This window comes from Anabrus simplex, chromosome 3, assembly GCF_040414725.1.
Source record: "Anabrus simplex isolate iqAnaSimp1 chromosome 3, ASM4041472v1, whole genome shotgun sequence".
NCBI lineage: Eukaryota > Metazoa > Arthropoda > Insecta > Orthoptera > Tettigoniidae > Anabrus > Anabrus simplex.
Window position 1 is genome coordinate 295,430,967 of NC_090267.1, and position 26,264 is coordinate 295,457,230.

The following is a 26,264-nucleotide window of genomic DNA, read 5'->3' on the forward strand; positions in this document are numbered from 1 at the left end:
CATGCTTGGACATACACTTTCAGTGCATTCGAACTACTCCTACCTTTTAAGCATAATTCAAATCTTCGCGTGTTTCGAGTTATTCCTTGTGCATCCAGCGAGAAAATTTTTCTTACTGGTCATGTCTCTCGGTTTCCCTTATCCACCCCATACCTTGTTCAAATTTTGTGTGAATCATTGTACATAGATTTAAGACACACTTGTATAAGAATTTAGTAACCTCTGTCTAACCATGTTGATTAATGTTCCAGTCGATTTTGTTGAATAGAGTTATTTGTTTACTTAAACTTACGTACTCTTTATTCCATTGCTCTATATATTCTCCTGGTAGATTATTCTTTGTAAATGATTTTGGCACTAGTCTCTGGATATGTAGCGATCTAGATCAACTATTTAAATAAACTTCTTTTCATCACCCTTTGTTATCTACTAACACTATATCTTGGCTCAACACCATGTGTGAAGTTTGTCTCAAACTCCCATTGGAATTATTTATGGATTCTTTTAGACCCCGCTGGTCGGTAATGTGCACATATATTTTGAAGTAAAGGTTGTTGTTATTATTACCGTCGAAACTATCTTTCCTTTAATTGTACTGTTTGCTACCACCCTTTTACATCCCGGATCCCTCTGGGCTTGTTTTCCACTGTGTACCTCTGTTGTAATAAGTGTGTTATTGTTATTAATTTCAATCTTAAACCTGTAGTCTGTTATCGAACTCAGACTTCACCCCAAACTACAGTGGCACAATCATGATTAGTGATTATATCATCTATGATTTTGTTTATAATGTGAAATAATTTGAAACAAGGTATAAGAGACTGTAGAAGAATACTGAGAATTACAGATATTGGAAAATTAAGAAATGGTTGTTTAGGAAACTTACGATTATAAAAAATACATTTTTACCTATTTTTATGTATTTAATGAAATATTAGTATGTTTTCTCATCCTATATTGCATGGGAGCTTGTGATTATCCGATGCCATTCATCTGTATTGAAGAAGATATATATCATCAAACTATGTCACACCCTTCCACAGCTTCAACTGAAGTTGATAGCGGTCCTGGTTTTGATCAGGCATATACTGTGTACTTTCAGGTACGGTTTTATTGGAGCATGCGAGTGCCAAATAAGCGCTGCCGGTATGTTTGTTCAATCCATGATGTCGCTGGACGACCAGAATTTCGAGTACTAGTTCAGGAGCCATGTCAAGATGACCTTGAGTTGCGGGATACTTCACCTCGTGCTGTATGGACCCGCATCTTGGAACCTCTGGCGGCGCTGCGCCGGGAAATTGGTGGAGTTCAGGTCTTCCCACGTTTCCTATCTGGGGAAGATCTTTTTGGACTTACTGAACCAGCCGTTGTAAGAGTACTGGAAAGTTTGCCAGGTAAAAATACATGTTGTCCATCATGAGCTGTGTTGTTTTTTATAGTGATGTAGTAAGATATTAAGTATGGGATAAACGTTGTCAAAATTTTTTAATCTTATAGGAGTGGAGACATTAACCGATTATCGCTTCAAATATGGGAGAAACCCTTTGCTTGAGTTGCCTTTGGCTGTTAATCCAACAGGATGTGCCCGCACGGAACCCAAACTGCGAAACCAGTTTAACTGGAAAAGGCCTCATACTCAACGCACCGGCTCCTCTTCTAGACCTGTATTTGTACCCACTGCAACAATGGCAGGTGAAGCAGCTTGTCCTTACTCTAAACAGTTTGTACATTCCAAGAGTTCACAGTACAAGAAGATGAAGCAAGAGTGGCGCAACAATGTTTATCTGGCCAGGTAATTCATTTTTCTTAGAAAAGAATGGTGGAAAGGAATTCTTAATTTGGCATTAAATCCCCAGTGTGTCTCTAGTGAAAATACTGTGATAAGTTGGAGATAGATGTGCCTAAAGTGCTAATATTCTGACTCCTTTTTCATGTTTTCTTTCCTTTAATCTCATGCAATCATTATTCAGAGAACAATTCAGTGGCATATATATTGTGTGTAATACATATAAACATGGAAAGGTAGCAGATTGTTTATGAAAGCTGCAGACTCTGAAACCATGATCTTTATTAAGTGTAAGAAATCTATTTATACAGAAATTTAATTGACCTTACATCTACAGTATGTTGCCATAGCAGTACGAGGATCAGTTCGTTTGTACACTGGACTGTCCTTGTAAGTTAAGGTTACAAATCCTTTCATGGGAGAAATTCTTACTGCTAAAGCCTTCCTAGGCTTGAAAAGCTTTACAAAAAAACTAAACACAGTTTGATTTTAGTGTAATATTTATGCCTACATTTATTCATTTATTTGGTCTTAAATATAGATTATTTTAAGGCTTCAGCAGAAGTTCTCTTCTTTAGTCATAAAACATTTTTTCTTGTTGACAATATGAAGCACATGTAACTAAACTGTTAACAACATTTAACTTCTTCAGTGGCACGCTCAATAAATTCTTGGGTGGCATGTTCTTGCCCGTAACATGACTGCCCAAGAAATTCTTGTTTATCTGCAGAGTTCATTTCGCGATTTAAGGGCGCGCAGCTGTGAGTTTGCATTCGGGAGACGGTGGGTTCGAACCCCACTGTCGGCAGCCCTGAAGAGGGTTTTCCGTGGTTTCTCATTTTCACACCAGGCAAATGCTGGGGCTGTATCTTATTGCAAACCGTCCACTTCATGATCCATATCGATAAATTAATCAATAATCAAGTAGAGAAATTGTTCCACCTAATCGATACTTAAAGGTTGAACCTTTGAAAACGTTGGAGGGGACGAGTTTATATTTCTACATTCCATGTTACGGGAACACAAAAAGATCAAAGACATTTCTAGTCATCAATTATAACATGTTTTTAGAAATGTTTATTAGCCATAAGTTTTAACCAAAATAGCCATAGCTAAGTTCTTAACCTCCCTTTTCCCCCCTCACATCTTTAAACAGTATCGATTAGGTGGAACAATTTCTCTGCTTAATTATTGACCAATTCTTATGCTAAAACTTGTGTTGAAAAAGTTGTAAATAAATCTCTGCATACAAGTTTGTCTCAGTAAGCCAGCGGGTGGTCTAATACATGAGGAAATACAGTCATTTCCTCTGAAAAATGTCACCTTTCTGGCACAAGAACTCCATAAGAACCTGTCACTGAAGGGGTTAAACTTAGTTGTCTTATGAAATGAAGTAACACTGCAGGGCATTAGCGCTAAGAATTGTAATATATTGAGTAATGCAACATTATTGTCTTATTGTTAAATATTATTCCCTTACCCTGTTCTTACAATTTTTACATATATATTTGTCATGGATAAAGGTAACTTTTTCTTGCTCTTGTGACTGTATTATTTGTAGGATTACTGTACATGTGTGTATTTCCTACATTATTATCTTTTCCAGGTCTAAAATACAGGGTTTAGGCTTGTATGCAGCTCGAGATTTGGAACGACACACCATGGTGATCGAGTATATTGGAGAGGTTATTCGAACTGAACTCTCTGAATTGAGAGAGAAACAATACGAGGCTAAGGTGAATTTAATTTCTTGGATCATTATTTATTAGTAGGTTTCAACCATTCACAGCATTTGTTTAATTTGAAATTTATCTTAATTTTTCTTATAATATAACAGATGTACAAAACAATATTTTGGGATATGTTAAATTATAATTCTGAGTTGATAAAACATTTATGATGCTTAGTAGTAAGATGTGAGTTTAATATTTATTAGTATCATTCAGGTTTTGCATCATTGAAGAATACCTGGATTTATAACTTAGAACAGTGTCCCATACTTACTTGAATAGTTTCCCTCATTTTTCTTCAGTGTTTCATTGTTGTAAAGGAAAAAGTACATCATGGTTTTGGGTTTGTACAAAAATTATGGTGATCGTGTAAAGAAAAATATATTAAGTATTGACTTTTTGTCAAATAGAAATTGCAACACCATGAAGGAGTGTGCCTACAATATTAATTTGTATCAGCCTCGTACGTGTTAAATGTTGTGACATGCACTCTCTTAGTGTTGTGCGCAACAAACCCCATTCCATTCAGAAGTTAGAAATGTATTCTTTGTTGAGTGATCTGAAGGGTAGCGAATATTTGTCACACGATAGACTACCTACGAATTAGGAACATAATTGTGTAAAATTGACCAGCATGGTGTATATGTGTTGTAGTAGCCCAGTTATAGATACTGAGGAAAGTTGTAACATCACTTACTAACGAAGACAAAATTAAAATCCAGGAATTGGACAGGCATCTGCATCTTTCAGCGATTTAACAAGTTGATAGTAATTATTACTGTTCCACCTTATCGATACAATACCGTATTTGCTTGCATATAACTCCCACTTTTTTAACAATAAATAAGTGTAAAAATTTTCAGTGCGTGATGTATGCGGTAATTTATGTGCAAAAGGTGCATTAAGCTCTTGAAACAAGACAATTGGTATACTTACCCTATTCATTGTCACTAAAAATGTTGTCAATCTTATATTAATTTTAAGGCCACTTCCTCTAAAGCATTACTTTGACAATTTATATATTTTTCATCTAAACAGCATTATGTGGCTGAAGATGTTGATAATATACAAAACATGTACCACTTTTGACCATTAAAAATTGCCTTAAGCAATCATTGTATCGACTAGGTGGAAGATAAATAAATACTTTATTGTGGAAGTGTGATACGGACCATGAAGCTGATTTTATGTAATGTTGGATTTTATCGGGGTTTGATGTGCATTGCCAATTTCAAATAAGAGATCATTGTTTTTCTTCCGCGATGCTATCACATGGTGATGAAAATCTATGATTTTGTCGCTGAAATCGTTTGGCATTCTCTGGCAGAGAGATGTTTGCTTTCGCAGACACAATCCCTTTCGTGTCATGAATCTACGTATCCAACCCTGGCTCACTTTCAGATCCGAACACCTGATTCCCCCTTTAATCAGTAGTTCGCACTTTGAAATGTAGCATCTCGTGCAAAATACTAAGTCATCATTTTGCAACTCTGTAACGTAATGAAACAACTCATCTTTCAGCTCAGGAAACCAATTTTCAGCCCTCTGAAGGCATTACTACTTGTTCGGTTGGTGGTTTCTAGCATAGCTTTCTGTTTACGCTGTAACAAACATTAAACTCAGTCACACTGAATTCTCAACCAGCAGCTCTTGTTACTATGTTCTTCAGCTTATTTTATTATTTTGAGTTTAAACCCAGCTGTATAACTCCCACGTTTCTCCATAACTTGAAGATCGGCCTACACAAGAAAACTTATGCGAGAAACAACAATGAAACGTGAAGACAGAATACTGGTACTTGTCGACAGTACAACAGATGGACAATACCTAATACTGTGATCACTTGACTGCCTGGACAGGGAAACACTCCCAGTTCATGTGATCAGCTCTGCCGGACAGGTAACAATAAGCATATTGACAAAAATGGAAGAGTGAGAGAGATGGCTGAGTGTAACTGACTGGCTAGGAATGCAGCCTTGGGGCGAGGGTTTGCGAGTTATGCCTATTGCTCACGGTAAAATGTTTCGTAAAATTTGTTGTACAATTAATTTTATAAAAATTTGGTGAAATCAAGTTGTGTTGCTCACGGTAAAATTATTTTATAAAATCCGTGGAAGCATCAGGATGGCCATCTATGAACTCACTTCTGAACTAAGATGCGCATGTGCTGCCATCTATCGATAAACTTTTAAACCAGGAATCAGCTGTTCAGCCTACAGTGTTTTTGAGAGTATGGCTCCAACAAACAAAGCAAAACTTGCTGCTTTAGCTGCAATTATATATTGTACAGTAGTAAAAAGGAAGAAATGAAATCCCAGGAAATGCTGGACTCGGGATTGGATCAGAAGAAGAGAAGAAGGTAGAGGATTGCTGTCCTTGGTCGAAAATTAGTTGAGGTTAGAAGACCAACATACATATAGGAATTTGGCGGTTGCCTCTCTTCTTGCATTTCTGTTGTGGTAAAGTGGTGTTTTATCTTCGTACAAATAAGGATATTTCTGGTATTCGTCCAGTAAAAACAGCTTCCTTAGTCCACCCAGATCCTCCCATTTTAGAAAGAAGTGTTTGTTTACAATCGAGCCTCACAATCTTCTCACGATGTAGCGCCAGCATCATCGTGATGTCAGCTTCGCTGATTGGTTTGTTTCGTAAAATTAATTTTATGGAATAGAACATGTCCTATTTTATGAAAAGTTATCAAAGGTTTTATAAAACTTGAATTTGACCGTGAGCAACAGAAATTTTATAAAATTAAATTATTCTACAATAAATTTGACAGAAAATTTTACCGTGAGCAACAGGCATTAGGTATTTTTGTTACAACAGCTAGCCTCAACCGTTCCGCAGGTAGAAAGAAATGCAGCTTCTTCTTGTACTGTTGCGTGCAAAGTACCGTTACAGCTATTGGTACAGTCCCGATATTTAATGTGGGTGCGTCCACAAAATCCCCAAACTTTATTTCATGTATGTACCCTTTGTCTTTGTATAACGTCAGAAATTAATGCGAGTTATGTGCGGGTATTTTATTCCTGCAGTTTTATATGTTAAAAACAGGGTGCAAGATGCACGCGGTGGTGAGTTATATGCGAGCAAATTCAGTATGTTGTGTGTGTGCCTTAAGCAAGTTAACATATAAGTAGTAGCACATGTTTCATTTTATTATAAACATCATCAGCTATCTTTGTCTAAGCAGAAACATTAAAAGTGAAAAGACATAGTCTTCTCAAGGTGATATCAAAAAATACTTGACTACTTAAAAAATATTGGAAAAAGGTAATGATTGGTTGTGGGGGGGGGGGGGCAGGGAGTGAAAGAAGGGGCTTGAAAACAATTACTAACTACAAACTTTAAAAACTTATGTAAAATGTGACAGTTTGTCATAATGTTTATCTAAAATGTCTTCGTATACACTTACACACCGTGATCAATAAAACATGAGTAAAATATGTCTTTTTATGGCAGTGTGCTCTTGAAAAACTCATTAGTAGATCTCTAAATTGATGAGACTCATAGTATTTCTTTGTAGGAAAACATAATTGAATGGTGATTATGAAGTTGATATTTTGCAATTGACCGGACGAGTTGGCCATGCGTGTAGAGGCGCGCAGCTGTGAGCTTGCATCCGGGAGATAGTAGGTTCAAATCCCACTATCGGCAGCCCTGAAAATGGTTTTCCGTCGTTTCCCATTTTCACACCAGGCAAATGCTGGGGCTGTACCTTAATTAAGGCCACGGCCGCTTCCTTCCAACTCCTAGGCTTTTCCTATCCCATCGTCGCCATAAGACCTATCTGTGTCGGTGCGACGTAAAGCCCCTAGCAAAAAAAAAAAAAAAAAAAAAAAATTTGCAATTGTGACCTGTAACCATGAGTGGGGGGGGTTGTCACCATGAATATTTTACTACTAACCTTTTGATCTAAAGTGAACTTTGTGCCTAAACATCCAGAGGCGGAGAAAAGATCAGCATATTATAGCTTCATCGATAGGGTATCCCTTTCAATACCTGAACTTGATAAAGAACTTTCATTTATTCGTAAACAGGCTCATTACAATGGTTTTAGTATAAACATTATAAATAAGATAAGTAGAAAGTTCACAGACAAACAGTAATCAAACTTGTTACCAGAACCAAAAAAGATCGATAAATATGTTAAATTTACATATAATAATCCAAAAAACTATGCTTTGTGTCGGGCTGAGTGGCTCAGACAGTTGAGGCGCTGGCCTTCTGACCTCAACTTGGCAGTTTTGATCCTGGCTCAGTCTGGTGGTATTTTAAGATGCTCAAATATGTCAGCCTTGTGTTGGTAGATTTATTGGCACGTAAAAGAACTCCTGCGGGACTAAATTCTAGCGGAGTAGATTCACTCAGTGGACTAATATCAATTGTGCTGACATGAAAACTTTCTTAGGCTTATTGATGTGAATAGGCTTAACACATTTTCCCAAACTACATAAATATTGGTCAAGATAGAACAGACTGTATCAAAGTTATGTTGGGGTCATGTAATAAAGCGGCACAAGTTCATACTGATTTTGCTTGCATTTCTGGCATTTCAAAAGTGAAGCGAACCAAGGTCAAGACGGCTCATGGGGTGACGTGGTAGTATGTCCATGCCTCTCAAGTTTAGGCTGCCGCACGAAACTGGCGCTACCATTCGCTGTTGTATTCTATCGCTTGTTCACATAAGGTGTCCCTAGAGAGCAGCGCGGTGCCCATTCCTTTCTCAGCATACTGTGCATTGCACGACAGACAGTGGAATTTCTCTGACCTTTGTCACCCAACGGAGTGGCATGTGCAACCATGAGAATTCAGTTATTAATGGTAGGGAAAATAAGGTGGATTGGAGAGTGTTATTGCTTTATTCCTACATACTATTATCGCATAACTTCAGAAATGGTTATTATTAGATCTATGGAGCTCCAGTGCTCTGAGAAAAGTTAAAATTACAAAACAAAACAACACTATATGCATCATGAAAACATACTTCAAGTGCCAGTAAAAAAAATGACAACCTTCTCGCTATAAATTTACATGATAACAGCCTTTCCAAAATTTAACCAGACACAAGAAAACATAAAACTAACCTCTGAAATCAATTATGCACTCTGTCATATCTTGAGGTGTATCCCATTCTTACATAATTGCAGTATTTAACATTAAAATTAAACAATAGTTTACTTCAGCCCTTATTTTTAATGAATTAACGACTGCTGTTGGACATGTTATTTATGCATTTATTACGAAAACATGTTCTCCTCTTTCATTTCCATTTTTCTTCATGGAACAGCAGTCGATGGGTATTACTAATTGACTCCGACATCACCTCAAAATGTCGAAAAGAGAGCTTGCTAGAGGTCATAGCAAGGAAACTATACTGAAGATGATCGATCGCAGGCAATATAATCCCAGGGTGCATAAATATCAGTAACAGAAAAAAATCACGCACGCTTAATTGCTCGTAATAACAGATGCATCAGTGATAGGGCTCTCACTGTAAGCAAAAGTTAACACACAGTTTAATATATGAATTTTGAAGGGACAGGAAAAACTGCCGTTATAACGGGTTCTCATCATAGCAGACTTCTACTGTATTGTGACCATTCCTACTTTTAAAAACACCAAACCAAACCAAACCAAACCAAACCAAACCAAACCAAACCAAACCAAACCAAACCAAACCAAACCCCATGGCGCAAACAGCCCCAAAGGGCCATGGCCTACCAAGCGACCGCTGCTCAGCCCGAAGGCCTGCAGATTATGAGGTGTCGTGTGGTCAGCACGACGGATCCTCTCGGCCGTTATTCTTGGCTCTCTAGACCTGGACCGCCTTCTCGCTATCAATTAGCTCCTCAGTTGTGATCACATAGGCTGAGTGGACCTCGGATACAAGTAAAAATCCCTGACCTGGCTGGGAATCGAACCCAGGGCCTCTGGGTAAGAGGCAGGCACACTACCCCTACATCACGGGGCCGGCGTTTAAAAACACCACTCAAGCTTATTCGTCTACTTATGTCATTCCATGCCATCTCTCCACTGACAGTTCAGAAGTGAAATGAAAGGGAGGAGTTCTAGCATTAGTTAGTAAGAATTGTTAAGTATTGAGAGGGTGGAATAAAGTTTTATATATTGAATGTAAAAATTAAGTTGAAGTCGATATGGACATAATTAGTTGACCATCATGGTTAAAATAATTCATTCTTAACTCGGAACTTAGTCAAGCAGCACGTCTCCTTTCTCCCAAGTCTTCCCAGCCCAAACTTTACAACATTTTCATAGTGCTACTTTCAAGTACCTCTAGACTGAGCCAGGAGCCAACTTGAGCTCAGAAAGCTAGCACTCTACCAGTGGACCCACTCAGGAAGGCATTTTGGTTTAAAGAGAACAAAAGTCAGCCAAAGAAGGACGTATTGGAGAAATGAAGGGGAGGGGGTCTAGCATTAGTTATCGAGAGTAATAACATTCTTAGGTAGAGTCCTTAATTGGAGCTTTGTGATGAAATAGTTATGTTTGCTTCTGCATTTGTCTTCTACCTTCTTTTTTTGCCATGGACCATGTTTTTTGGTACCTGTGGATCATCTCCTCATTTGAGTCTTTCCATTAAGACAGATTACTGAGTCATAAACCATGTGTGCTTATCTTGATCATTTCTACAAAATTATGTGTCAGTTAATGATTTTATATTTTATTTCAACAGAATCGTGGGATTTACATGTTCCGGCTTGATGAAGAACGAGTAGTGGATGCTACTCTCTCTGGTGGATTAGCGCGGTATATAAACCATTCATGCAATCCTAACTGTGTGGCTGAAATTGTTGAAGTAGAACGTGATCTAAGAATTATTATTTTTGCCAAGAGGCGAATCTCAAGAGGAGAAGAAGTAAGTATAAATTGTGTGCTCTTGTGGCATTTTGTAAATCTTGGTGATAATGTATCGATATTGCATAGCCACTCATGTTGTATTACATTGTGGATTCCATGCGTGCAACTATATTTTAACCCCTGCAATGACTGGGCTTTATGATTCACATCGTATTCATGTTTGTTATTTTATGACTCAAGATTTGACAAGACGCCAATGCGCCGCGTCACAAGATTCATAGACCTTTTATTCACTAATTTTATTGTGGGCCCTTACCATATTTTCAATGATTTTATGTGTGACTGAACATGTCCCAAAAGAGGGACAAAACGTGTATTACCGATATAGTTTAATGTAGTCTTATTAATAAAGACAATTACGGTATTGTAAAGGTGGAACATTTTTTGTTAAGATCTCCACAAGTTAATCTATATGTGAGAATAAGGAAAATCTTCCATTTGGTCAAACACAAATTATGATAAAACTGGGAAGTTAACCTTTAACAGTTGTATTTAGAAAATGCAGAATTTAGAAAGGTTTACACAATTACTTCATTGGGCTACAAATTGAATTATTAGCTTTAACATTATTTGTTATACTACTTCTGGTTATCTCTCACACCTAATGCTTTACTATTTGGCCTTGTAATCAACTTCCTGTGTTACAATAAAAAAAAATTAAAGAAAACACCTGAATGTATTCCTGGTTTAAGAATATTGAATTTTCACAACTGCATTGTAATCGAAACCGACTTTCAACCTATTAGGTCGTGTTATGTACATTTAGTACGTATTGAAGAGGTGTTAAGTACAGAACAAAAATGGCCAACCAGACACCAGTGGGATCCGAACCCACAACCTCCCGATTTCGCGTCCTTTGCTCTACCAATTGAGCTATGGTGGCCTAGGCCATCTTTGTTCTGTTGGAAAGGATCTAAACTACAGGTCTGGTACTACTACCATCACACTGTAATAAGTTGCCCGTTGAGGGCCAAGTCAATGAATATTGGATTTTCACGACGGCATTGTAATCGAAACCGACTTTCAACCTATTAGGTCGTTTTACGTACATTTAGTACGTGTTGAAGAGATGTGTTAAGTACAGAACAAAAATGGCCAACCAGACACCAGTGGGATCATTCATTGACTTGGCCCTCAACGGGCAACTTAAACGCACTCTACAGTAGTAGAGAATCTCTTTTATTCTTCTCTTATTCCACTATTCCTCTTCCTCTATTATTTTATCCTATCTTTTCTTTTCACAAAAAAAGAAAAAAAAAGATCCACCTTCATTTCAGTTCTTCTCATTCAAATTTAACTCTTGCCTTATGCCAACTTCGATTACTTCAATCACAACCTGGATTTTTTACATTTTAAATAATAGCGCACTGTGCATTTATGTTTTCATTTGTTTCCGGTATTGTGCTTTTTACTATATTTTTTTCTCTTCACATTTGTTTTTTCACGTCAACTGTTCCAAAAATTCTACAGGATCACAATTACTTATTCAATTATATTGAATTATATTATATGTATCTATATATACTTACATTCCCGCAGCCGAATTAAACACTGATTCTTTAAGCTATTCTTCATTTTACGTTGGCCTTTAAAACCACCGTGCCTGATATTGAATATATCACGCTGATCACCGGGAGCTTGCAAGTTACTTCAGTTGATCTACTCATCTTCAGCTTTAGCAAGATTATGGATCTTCATATGTGTTCGATCGTGTTATGACTTTGTGCCTGACAGAGTATACAAGCTAACTCATTTACCGTTCTCCGCTTTTCATAAACATTGTAAGACTTTGCCTAACACTACGTGTGCCACACTACCGCTCAGAAAGTTACGCACTATTTTCTTTTAAGTTCCTTTTAAGTGACTTACATTTAACTTCTGAATTTTACAGTGTCTACCCCCGTCATTTATTTCACCTCTTCTGCTGATCTGGAGTGAACTCGATCTTTTATTTTCTTTTTCCTATGCATTGTTTTTCAAGTTTTAATTGGCTGATGATGACCTGACTAGGGTCGAAACCGGTACCACTTCTACTTATTATTAAATAAGAATGTAATCACTGCATTTCTTATTCTTTTGTATTGAATCGGTTGAACCTCTTTATTTATTATTTCAATTTTAACTGTGATACTTTTCAATACGGAACAATGAAATTTTTATCTTTAAATGGCTAGGATATTGTCGACGTATCATGTCCAGTATTTTATAGCTTTGATCTTATCTATGATATTTGTGTGTTCTAAGTGGTCCACGTACATATTCACCAAAATACTCAAGGACTGTGCTCCCTTTAGCAAACCTGTCTGCTGGTAGATTTTTTCTCAAAAACGAAATAATTATTATAATAATTATAGAATTTTAATAAGCCTATGAACTCATCTATTTCACCAAGGCTTAATTTACTGAATTTGGTTAAATTATTCCGTATCAAATTTATAGTGGTTTTAACGGGGATATTGGTGTACATATTGACGACATTAAATGAAAGCATCTTGTACTTCGGGAGATAGTGGGTTCGAACCCCACTGTCGGCAGCCCTGAAGATGGTTTTCCGTGGTTTCCCATTTTCACACCAGGCAAATGCTGGGGCTGTACCTTAATTAAGGCCACAGCCGCTTCCTTCCCATTCCTAGGCATAAGACCTATCAATGTCGGCACGACGTAAAGCCAATAGCAAAAAAAAAAATCTTGTACTGTTCTGGTACCTTCATATGTTTTATTCTTCTGCAAAGTTTTATGGATTTCTTTATCGTGGTATTCACTTGGTAGCGATAATGTGTACTAAGGAAATCTTGAATAAATTGAGATAATTTCTATGTCGGACTGCCCCTAAAGTTGATAATTGGTTGTATAGGGGTGTTAGCCTTATAACGATTTGGTAATGATTTCACTACAGGTAAGGAAAATACTATTTTTGACTATTAATTCTTTTTGCAACTTATTTATGGGTTCCTTAATTACGCCAAAATTGTTTTCCGTGAAAAACGAATGTATTTTATTATTTATTTATTTATTATTTACATATTTTACGCCCACATTGGAGCACTTAAATTTGAGTTAATTTCTTCTTTTTCTTCTCCCAGAACTTTCTCATCCTCTCCGACCTGGAAGCCCTTTGTGTGTCCGATATAGCATATTGTTTCCGTTCGACTGTTTTTAGTTTGAGACTTATGATTTTGTTCTTCAAAATCCTCTTCTCTTTTCTGTCTTTGATTTGTTGCCGAGTTATACCCAATTCCTCCAAATCATCCTGAACTTCTTTGAACCAATTATTATTGATTTTATTTTTCAAAAAGTAATCAAATAGTTTTATTCAAAATCCTGGTGTATGGTAATCTTGATATGTGACAGAAAAAATTCTTCTTGTACGCATTGTATATATTATTGATTCACATTCAGGATAGACAATGGTGTTAGGCAACAATCTCCGCTACAAGTTCATCCTAGTTGTTCAGGACTGGGAGTAGGCATTTCCTCCATACCCTGCAATCGTTATGGTTTTCCCGCCAATACTCGGGCAGCTGATTGCAGTGGTTTCCCACTGGGTGATGGGGTTGCCACATCCCTATGCCAGAATGTATTTTATTAATATAATCATTCCTCTCCATGATTACTATTGCATTCCCTTTATCTGATATTAGTTGCCATCAGATCATTAACTTTTAGTTTTTCTTTAAGGTTTTTAACTTTCACATTAGTGGATCGGTCTGTGTTGTGATTAAATACTTGTTTATGATAAGATAAAAGTTTGTTTTTTATAACGTATTTTATTTCTTCCTGTTTATCTAAGGGTAATTTGTTGATGGCCATTTCTGTTTCTACTAAAGTAGTAATTAAACTATCATGTTTGGAGATGGTGGGCCAATTGTGTTTCGGTCCACTACTCAGAATTTCAAGGTCGTCCTTGCTAAGACTTACTTTACTCAAGTTCATAACTGGTGGATGAAAACCTTTGGATTCAATGTTGGTTTCAGTTGTGTTGATTAGATTGACAAAGTTTTTTGTGTTCTGTGTTTTGTTGAGTTTATGAGTGAGTTCCAATTTTTGTCCAGTGTATTTTGCTTACTGGATAGTGTGTTCTCTAGCTTATTTGTGGTGTGTTTTTATAGTGAATTCCATTCTGATGGGGCTAAAAGTGTGGTAATTTCCAAGTGGGCCTTGTAAAGTCTGTTGATCAAAATTAACTTTTTCTTATTTAAAAACTTGATCTCCCATATCCAAATCTTATCTGTCTGTAATTGAGTGAATCTAGTTCTTGTGGTGTTCCTGTGCATCTTTTTAGTGAATTTTAGAAATTTAGGTGTCACATCATTATTAAGACATCTCTTAGGAAAGGTTATGTCTTTACCTATTTTTGCTAATTTCACTTTTGTGTTACAGTAGAAATTAGCTTCCTTTCTTGCCTGGATGGCATTTCCATTACAGAGTATGAATCTCATGTTAGATCCGTATTGACAGTTGAACTTCTTACAAAATTGTATGAAATTATTTTGATATCCTCCTAGTCACTAGTTTTTTCTTAAAAGGCATGATGAAAGTTAAAAACTATGAGATGGTGATCGTCAAAACAGTCTTGAGCTGGAAGTCTTCTTGTTTCAATGTTTTTGTTGTCCCTTGGTGTGGTTTATAAATAAGCTAATCAATAAACATACTAACAAGCCCACAACTACTTTGATGAACCAAGGGTACACTCAAAAGATGAGGTCATACACAGAATGCTGATTGTGACTGATGCAAGTCAAGATCTTGAGCATCTATTTCAGTGTCCAAACTGCCCTGTGGAAACCCAACTTGAAGACTCCATTATAGTCAGTGATAAAGCTGTTGTGACTACTTCATACTGGAATGCTTTCAACATTTGAGGATACTTGGATACGATCATCATCAGCTTACAGATTTTTCTTCAACCCTCCTTTCAAATCCTGTCTTCATGATAAACACTCCAGTTCATGAAGAAAAATTTCTGCATCCTTAATATCACTTCTTAACCATGATTCAACTCATTTTACATTTTCTGGTAAATATATATCTATTACTTTTCATAATTTTATTTCTTTCTTTACAGTAATTGTACAGTTTACCACTGACAACTTTATCATCATTGTGTGACTTCAAGCTCCCTGTCTCTCATCACCTCTCCCTAGCCAACCCCATTTCCCTGTATAGACCTCCCTATAATTATTTTCGACCCTCCTGATTTATACATACCATTGCTGTTCGAATGAAGTCCATCCGAGCGCAGATCCCTATCTCATACCCATTCATTTGAATCTACAAATCTGATTCCCAGTTTCTCACATAGTTTCATGTAAATAATCCCCGATCACCTTCCAGTTAGTATCCCTCCTACACAGTATCACATTGATAAAAGTCTCCATTCCTGTAGTCTACTTCTCATCATCATCCTCATCATTTCCCCTTATCCAGCTCCTGCCGGGTCGGAGTATTTATGGTACTTCTCCATATTCCTCTTTCCTTCCATCATTCCTCTTCCACGATCTTGTCCCAGTCTAAATTTCATCTTCTTATGCCGCTCTTCACTGATTCTATCCATCTTCTTCTAGGTCTTCCTCTTGCTCTCTTGCCCTTGCACTTTGCCTCCAGCATCTGTCTAGGAATTCTATTCTCTTCCATCCTCTTGACATGTCCAAACCACATTAATTTATTCTTTTCAACTCTCCCATTTAGCTTTCCTATTCCAACTTACTTACTTACTTACTTACTTACTTACTTATTTACTTACTGGTCGGCGCTACAGTCCTTGTAGGTCCTTGGCCTCCTTTATCACCTGCCTCCATTCATCTCGGTCCTCAGCTTTTCGTCTCCAACGTTTAACTCCTTTCTAAGGTCATCCTCAACATCATCAATCCATCTTTTCCTGGGTCTTCCTCTCCTCCTTCTTCCATCAAGTTTCCCTATAAACGCCTTTTTAACAGTGCAGGTTTCTGCCATTCTCTGAATATTCCAACTTCCTTCCTAACATTTTCATTTCTCAATCTGTCTTTCCTATCATACTTCTTAGGAATTTCATCTCACTAGCTTGAATCTACTCTCTTGCCTGCTAGTCTAAGTCCAAGTCTCACCTATGGGTACATAGTACATTTTGTACATTATCTCTTTACTTTTCCTTGGTACTTCTTTGCTCCGAACAAATTTTCTTACACTTTGGTAGAATGCATTACTCTGCTGTATCCTCCTGCTATCTCCATGTCCACCCTAGCATTTTGCATTAATTCACTTCCTAGGTATTTAAAGCTGTCCACAATTTCCAGGCTCTGACTTCCAGTTTTCCTTGCCTTTCCTCTCTCGACATCACCATAGTCTTGCTTTTCTCTGTACTGATTTTCCTGCCATACTTTTCTATTTTTTTGTTCCGTACATCTAGTTGTTGTTGTTGTTGTTGTTGTTGTTGTTGTTGTTGTTGTTGTACTTCTATGCTGTCCTTTCCCCAGATAACATCATCATCTACAAATAGCAGTATCTTCGTCTCTTTATCTCCATAGGCTTCCTTTGTTTCCTTTACAATTTGGTCCATGACCATAATAAACACAAAAACAGGTGACAGCACACTCCCCTGTCTTAGTCCAGTCTTATTCCTAAACCATTCTGTCTTTCCAACTGGGGTCAGTACTCCGCTAACACAGTTGTTGTACATTGCTTGCACCATTTCTAACATTTCTCTTCTGAGTCTCTTTTTAACCATGGTTTCCTAAACCTTCTCTCTTAGAGAGACTACTTAGACTACTACTGCATTTCATTAACCATGTCTATTTATCTCATTCTGTCTGTCTGAATCTCTTAAGGTCGGTTGCATAAGGACATCTGACCGGAGATCAGTTTAGAACCTAGTTCTGAAAATGAACTGAGATTATGACTTCAACGTGTTGTACGAAAACTGAACTCGGTTTACACATGTGTAGTTCAGATAGGGTTCTAGGATTGGCCTCTACTGTCACTTAAGATCTCACAAAAACTAAGTTCTTCAGGAAGACAATCATACTCATTTACGACAGATAGCCCATCAGTTCAGATGTAATCGGAGTTCAGAAAAGTGGATGTTGCAACACTGCAAAACAAATTAAACACGAAATAGCTTTGTCAGTTGAATAATAATTAAGTGATGGAATTGACCTGGCCGTGACTTGTCAACAAATGAAATAAGAAATTGCTTTGCCCCTTGGATAACACTTACACATTGAATTGAGCTGGCCGTGACTGTTGACAAATGAAACATAAACGTTGTTTGCAGCATAGACTGGAATTTCTCCATATGCTTTTCTTGCACCGAATACAAGTGAAGGAAAAACGGATATCGGACTTCTGGTAGGCAAAAATTTCTTAAAGATAATTTAATAAAACCACGTATTCAATACGTACCATGTTTAATGTGGCTTAAATCTACATGAATTTATATAGATTTATCAGGTAGATGTTTCACCCTTCTTTGGGCATCTTCAGCCTGTAGTCAACCTTGCAGTCAAGGTCCGGGACCTTACTTAACCATATATAGTATGAAATATGGACATTAATGTTACACATTAATAACCTCTTAAAATTAACATGCCACAATAATATTTTTTTAAATGTGAATAACACATAATGTAAGTGACATAAATTAATGGTATTTTAACACAATTAAAACTTGTCAGACCTATTCTATCTAATTTTAAAAAATGTCCAAAACTAAAATGGATCTTCTTCATCCAACTTAAAGATCATTAGGACGACAATGGTCTTAATATATTAACCCGGAGGCTCATTTGACCCACATATATCATTTACTTAATCTTGACGAAAGCAATTTGGAATGTGTTGTCAATCACGAATGGAGACTTGAAACCGATTGTTTCTTTAGGCTGGATAAGATTGTTTAAAACCACATTCAATTTTGTTGTGATTGAAAGGATAAACTTCTTGGTTTCTTGTTAAATGTATTGACAATGAATGTGAAGAATACATTCTTAGATTTTTTCTTAGTTTTGGGTTGCTGCTTAATTGTGAAGGAACGTTCTAGACACTGAAAAAGAATAATCATTCCCGTTGAGGTGTTACTTGGCCTTGGGAGGGATCTTAAGATTATGTGAAATGAGTAAAAAAGAAATTTTAATCAACAAATTAGAAAGCGGGTTGTGACAGAAACCAATCAGAATAGTACCCCATGAATGTGAAGTGACTTACTCATTCAGTTCATACTAGGTGGATCCGTCTGTTCTGGCTGTAACCGTTTTCAGGACAATTACAGTTACACATAATTATAATAATATAAGAGTAGTAATAATATAAAACTTAATAATATGTATAAGGAGATAGAAAAAGGACACAGTCGCGGTGTATTCACATCAAAACATGGAAACGTGACGAGTATCTTTCGATATGCAAAATTAAACCAAATATAGGAAACACTTACAGGCCTAAAATGACAACTAAGACACGATGTGGAAGCCGCTGGAAAACCCTACGAGGTCTAAGGAACGTATAACGTTATGGGGAGAAAAGACTTACATGAAACACCCTCTAGCTCAATTCTATTAAAAATAACAAATAACCAAAATTACAAGAGACTAAGTTACATAACAGAGCAGCAGATACTTTACACATTTGACTAACGGAATGATTACGAAACCAAAACACAAATGAAAGGATAGTTGATTAAAAGACAGGAGAAAGACTTTAAATTACGAAAACGAGAATCTAGGGCAAACTCAGACACGTTGAATATTAAACTTTGAAAATTACATTAAGCAAGAAAGTACCGAAACGCAAAGGAATTAAATTAAATCAAACGAAATCAGAAAACATTGATAATAACAAGAAAATAGCACTGAAATAACACTTACCTCGGAAAGGCAGGAGTTCCCGAGGGTAGCCCTCGAGCTCGAACGCTCGCCAGGGCGGTCGGATGGAAAATGACGCCGAGCATACGCATCATTTTTCCAAAGCCGGCAAGAAGACCGGATATGGCTCGATTACAATTAACCAATAAGAAACAATTTCCACTAGATTCTCGTTCGCCAATACATTCGCATGACCATATATGGTGATTTCCTGGCTACTGACGCTAGAGAAATTACTTCACTTATTTCAACATCCATAACCGCGCGTGCGGTATAGGCTGTTTCAAATTAAAGCACTTACATTTTTTAAATGTCACCAATTACATCATGATATACAGATCACTTTATCACTCTTGCAATGTTAACAATCCAATCTTGAGGTTTTCTTAAATTACTTTTTATTAGTTACATAATTTTTGAATCAAAATACTTCTTGCATCTCTCAATGTACATACAGTTCAACATTTCTTGCTTATTGCCTAAAAGAAAACTTATTACACACATATTTAAATTAATATTTCTTGCAGTTACATAAAATAATTCCAGTAGAGTCCAGAGTTCTTATTTCTTCATTCCTCAAAATATTACTAACAAAATAAAATCCTTCAGATATGTTAAATTTAAAAATAAATAAAAACTTTTACATTTCCAAACTCTAACTTCTTGCAACACACAACATCCAGTTCCAGTTCTGTCCCACTACAGCTTACATTCTCCTCTCAACGTCGAGCTCCGCTCGACAAAAACAGTAAAAATAAAAAAATTTAAATGAACTTAAAAGGGAGGATTAATAGAGATTTGAAGATTCTTTCAACACCACAAATTGTACCACACAACTCCTTTTTTTCTTCGTTCTCTTCAGGAACGTCCATACAATCAAAAACAAGTAGAGCGTTGGTATCGCTGTCAAACAAAGGCGCTGACCGCGGCCGTTGCCAACGTCTCCATCCATATTGCAGTCCAACCATAGCTCACTTATAGCCTCAGCACAGCCCACCAGCTTAGTGAACTGGCCCAAAACAGGTGAAGGGTGTTGGTGCAACATTGCATACTGCCACCATCAGAACCACCTTCCCATTCCACTATCAGATACAGTGACCAAAAGGTGCATTGCAGGCTCCCAACAGACACCCCAGGTAGAACAGAGTCAGTAGTATTGCAGTCACTGGAACATAAACAAACGCAGCAGAAACTTGGAACTGAAGAAATAAGGCCCCTGGCCTAACCTATCGATGACTTTAAAATTTGAGTTTCAAGGGTGGGTTTTTGTTTTTATTTTTCTTATAACAATAACAAAACTCCTTAGGGAGGTCCCTCTTATAGTTCTGGGATACCCCAGTCCCCCTTTTGGCAAGTGTTATTTCTGAAATTTAGGATAATATAAAAAATTAAAAGAAAATCTGCCCGAGTTTACCCTAGTCCCAAAAATGTTACAAAATCCCTAACTAAGCAAATGAATCACATTCTAATCTTAGCCCAAAAGACATTACATTAAATTATACCTAACATGGTGACAGTGACCATGCTCATTACAAAACCTATAAAATTGCCAATGTATCCGGCCAGATATTTACCCCCAAAACAAAAATTTTATTTATAACTAAATCCCTTATAACTACCAAATTAAGTTACCGCGTGCATTCTTAATTACCCCCCCCCCCCCTTAAGAAAAAACAACCAGATAAAAGGAAGAATTTAAAATGTTGCAAGGGAACACAAAACAAAGAAATAAATACTAAATTACGTTAGCTTGCAACCACCTTCAATGAACCGAGGTTAGTAAGTCACTATTCATTTACTTTGTCATGTACTCATAAAATTTTTACATAGATGAACTCGCATTACATATTACGTGTCACACCAGTCAAATGAAGGCGCAATTAAGCCAGGAATATCAAATCAAAATCACATTACATTACCAACAGTAACTCAAAAATGAAAAACGAAAGCGATGCAAGAGTGCGCATACGGAAATCCAACTTGCTGATATCAGAAATAAAAAGATACAAGTACAACATACCAGAGATTACCAGATAACCGCACGACATACAAGACTACCAAGCTTATCTGTCCTACATACACACAGACAACATCAAACCACCAAAAAAAGTGCGATGATCACTGAATCAGCATAACCAACGAATGGTAAAAGGCACAGACGACCTCGATACTGACTCCCATCACATGACATACAAACACAGTACACATACACACACAAAAACACCCGTGCGATGACACATCAAGAAGTACCCACAAAAGAAAAGGACAGTACATGACCTCAAGTACACTTGAACTTATCACACAACAATGAGACTCTTAGGGCCAATATCGTACTCCCAGAAGAGGGACAGCCTCTCAGCACCTTAAGCTCTAAGTCTCAGTACACACATACATATGCCTAGCCAAGTCACCCAATCCAAACACACAATTATATGCGAAAATCGTAGGACAGATACAGCACTACCCAAATTTTGACCCGTACTCAGTCTAGAGAATCCCATACTTCTACAAATTGAGTACATAAATTTTGAAGACACGAACCCGTAATGCAAGAAATTTTTAATATTGATAAAATCGAACAAAAGAAAACAAGCAGAAAAATTAACTGAATGGCTTAGCTAAATCACGATACCTTCAAAATGTCACCAGTGACAAATTAAAAATAACAGAAAGAAAATCTTGACAACCTGCAGACCTACTATGAATTTAACAACAATTTATATCAGCATAAGAACACCAAAATGAACATTTGTAGAAAATCCTCCTAGTACTCATTCTTATAATCACAATGGACATCGTTCTCCATCTAGGCACCTAATGTTGGGCCAAAAGATCACAGAAGAATCTCATATCAGATACACTAGATTTCCAAGATGTCACAAGCACAAGCGCAGATCAGTAACCCGTCAAATTTGCCCATAATGAGCGTCAGCCTAGCTGGTCTAACAATATGGTGAGCAAGACTCACCCTACAAGACAATCACAGTCAAATGTAGACCCATCCTAACAAGTATGGAACACACGGGTTAATAAATATACGTGACAAGGAAACAGACACTTACACGATGGAAAAGCTCCATACGACAAACTAGGAAACTTTCACACAGATTAAGAGATTCCATACTCGATAATCTGTTAGATGAATTTAGTAGCTAGTTGGGAAACAGTCCCCAAAATAGTCCCATACCTACTTGGAAACGAACCCAGATCCAGCAAAAGACCAAAAACAACACAACATGATCGGAAATTTAAGTACATAGCAAGCTAAAATACTACGCGAAAATAATTTTAAAGATCACACACGTGGAATACTGCCGAAAAAAACACACAACGCGGTAAGAAACAAATTTAGAAAATAATTTGCTGAAACACGAGATTTACGAACAGAAAACCACTCGAAAAGACCTTCGAAAAATTCACAACATAACCTCGAAATTGTTGCCGAAAATTTACCAAAACAGAAATTACAGAAAAACTAAGGAAACTCCATGCTAAAATTTAACAAGAACACAATGATCACTCTGACAATTCACACTACAATTTACGTGGTCTAGACGGAAAACAAGCAGAACGCGACACTCGATAACGTAGGATGTAGGGTGTGTACACTTCGCAGTGGGTCAAACGCTCAGCTGTTTTCAACACACTTAAGACACGGGAGTATAGTACCAAATACAGTATCGAGACAATACTTAGCACGATATCACAACGTAGTTTGAAACAACCGGAAATTACACAAATGCTACAATCGGGGAAAAAAAATGGAAGAAAAGTAGACATAATCAAACATATTGAAATTTATTAAAGAAGACTTTCGGAACGTGAACACAGCACATGAAATGTGAAGATATCCCTTTACTACAAAACACGTGGTCAAGCGAAATCTTGCCACAGAGGAATATTTATTAAAATTAACGAAACCAAAAAACTTGTTACAAATAGTGACACACCATTTCCTCCAACCATTAATTAATTAATTACAAGATGAAACAGAACACAAAACTGCACATCGCGGAACGAAAACACGTGGTGCGTAAAACTCGCGCAAGAATCATGAAAAACAAAAGGCGGGAATTAAGAACACACACGGAACACTTACAACCTATATTCAAACTTAAAAGATTTAAAATTAATTTTAGAAAAGTTAGCCAAGAATGTTCATTGTAAGTCTTCGCTCCTTACATAACCACGTTCTGCTACCAAATGTAACCATTTTCGGGACAATTACGGTTACACATAATAATAATATAAGAGTAGTAATAATATAAAACTTAATAACATGAATAAGAAGATAGAAAAAGGACGCAGTCGCGGTGTATTCACATCAAAACATGGAAACGTGACGAGTATCTTTCGATATGCAAAATTAAACCAAATATAGGAAACACTTACAGGCCTAAAATGACAACTAAGACAGGATGTGGGAGCTGCTGGAAAACCGTACGAGGTCTAAGGAACGTATAACGTTATGGGGAGAAAAGACTTACATGAAACACCCTCTAGCTCAATTCTATTAAAAATAACAAATAACCAAAATTACAAGAGACTAAGTAACATAACAGAGCAGAAGATACTTTTACACATTTGACTAACGGAATGATTACGAAACCAAAACACAAATGAAAGGATAGTTGATTAAAAGACAGGAGAAAGACTTTAAATTATGAAAACGAGAATATAGGGCAAACTCAGACACGTTGAATATTAAACTTTGAAAATTACATTAAGCAAGAAAATACCGAAACGCAAAGGAATTAAATTAAATCAAACGAAATCAGAAAACATTGATAATAACAAGAAAATAGCACTGAAATAACACTTACCTCGGAAAGGCAGGAGTTACATGTAACTAATCTCATTATTAGACCCGTATTGAACTATGCTATGATATACTAACAATTTGTTGGTTATTTTGATCCACCTTTTCATTTGTATTGAAAAGGTGGATCAAAATAACCAACAAATTGTTAGTATATCAAGGCAGGAGTTCCCGAAGGTAGCCCTCGAGCTCGAACGCTCGCTAGGGCGGTCGGATGGAAAATGACGCCGAGCATACGCATCATTTTTCCAAAGCCGGCAAGAAGACCGGATATGGCTCGATTACAATTAACCAATAAGAAACAATTTCCACTAGATTCTCGTTCGCCAATACATTCGCATGACCATATATGGTGATTTCCTGGCTACTGACGCTAGAGAAATTACATCACTTATTGCAACATCCATAACCGCGCGTGCAGTATAGGCTGTTTCTAATTAAAGCACCTTTACATTTTTTAAATGTCACCAATTACATCATGATATACAGATCACTTTATCACTCTTGCAATGTTAACAATCCAATCTTGAGGTTTTCTTAAATTACTTTTTATTAGTTACATAATTTTTGAATCAAAATACTTCTTGCATCTCTCAATGTACATACAGTTCAACATTTCTTGCTTATTGCCTAAAAGAAAACTTATTACACACATATTTAAATTAATATTTCTTGCAGTTACATAAAATAATTCCAGTAGAGTCCAGAGTTCTTATTTCTTCATTCCTCAAAATATTACTAACAAAATAAAATCCTTCAGATATGTTAAATTTAAAAAAAAAAAAACTTTTACATTTCCAAACTCTAACTTCTTGCAACACACAACATCCAGTTCCAGTTCTGTCCCACTACAGCTTACACTGGCAGCACCTGCCTTACTATCTTTTCTACTCCTGGTGTTACATCGATGTGGTAATGGAGGGGCATGTAGGGAGAGAAGGAGTAGGTTGGTCTTTGGACGCATGTGCTGTTGCTGGAGGGGAGTTTCTAGAAGCGGCGTGGGTGGGCCTAATGTTTGGTATGGTGTATGAAGCATTTGAGTAAGGAGATTTAAACAATTAAGGGATTTTGTTCTGATTTGACTTCCCTCGGTCAACACTCGTTTCTTTTTTGATCCCGACGGTATTAGGTTTGCGAAGCCTAGAGAGTCTTTCATTTTCATGGCCTTCATGGCCGTTCTCTTTCTTTTATTCATTCTTCAAAGAATCAGTTAGTGTTAAGAAGGGGTGATTGCTCAGTTGCGCTAGGCTCGTTCGGTCTTGTGTGGTTTAATATCACATCAGGATAAAAAATGTTGTCACATAGAGCCCGTCGCATGTCTGTTTTTCCTTTGCGGTATCTGTTACCTACGGCGATATTAAAGGTGTTATATCATACATTTCCTCACAGTGCTTTTATGAGCACAGCAGAGCGAATATGTAGCTGTCAGGAAAATGTGAAGTAACTCCATATGTCACCAGCTAGCTCATGTTTCATATGTAGCATGAATCGAACAGGACAGTCCCCAGCTGGCAAATGAAGCACGTTTGAATACATTGCATTTTCTCAAATAGTACTTAGATTGATTTTCAGAACAATCACAGTGCTGAACTTGTAATGCTCGTAGATTTAAGGCTAGCTGTAGACAACAGTGTAGTTCCATTTTAAAAACAAAGTTAATAGCATTATCTCAGAGGATTTTGACGCCATTCTATCTTGAATGGTCCATATGTTATTTGAGATGGACAACTTAGCTGAATAACCCTCTATATCCCACTAATCAGACATCTGTAAAACATGAACGAGATTTTAATGTAATATCCGTAAGCAATTCTTAAAGGTTATGTTATAGAATTAGCCTATGTTTCACGCATTACAAGAAGCGTAATATAGCTTATATACGGACAACTATAGCTAAGAATGTATTAGGTTAGTCTTTTGTGTATTTTCTTATGATTTATCGTAACAACACAGGTAATATTATGTTCACGATCAGCTGTTCTTGTATCTCAAATAGAAAACAACTCCTTGAACTGAGATGAAACTGTTTGATTGGAGAAATTTCTCCAGTCAAAGTTAAACCTAGTTCAGTGCGAATTGTTCTCAGATTAACGTTTATACAACAACAAAATCTGAGTTTAGCGTGAACTGAGATCAATTTCATCTCTGATCTAAGATCAAATGGTTTATGCAACCGACCGTTAAACAACTAGTTTAGGTTCTCAACGTCCAAC

The 26,264-nt window shown here is 36.8% G+C and overlaps 1 protein-coding gene across 1 annotated transcript in view; it reads left to right on the forward strand.

The window, feature by feature from the left end:
• Positions 1–26,264, forward strand: part of LOC136866781 (histone-lysine N-methyltransferase 2C-like) — an 811,555-nt gene that overhangs the window by 779,907 nt on the left and 5,384 nt on the right. The window contains 4 exon segments of the mRNA XM_067143888.2: positions 1,103–1,394; positions 1,498–1,792; positions 3,393–3,522; positions 10,214–10,396. Coding sequence (XP_066999989.2) covers positions 1,103–1,394; positions 1,498–1,792; positions 3,393–3,522; positions 10,214–10,396 — 900 coding nt within the window.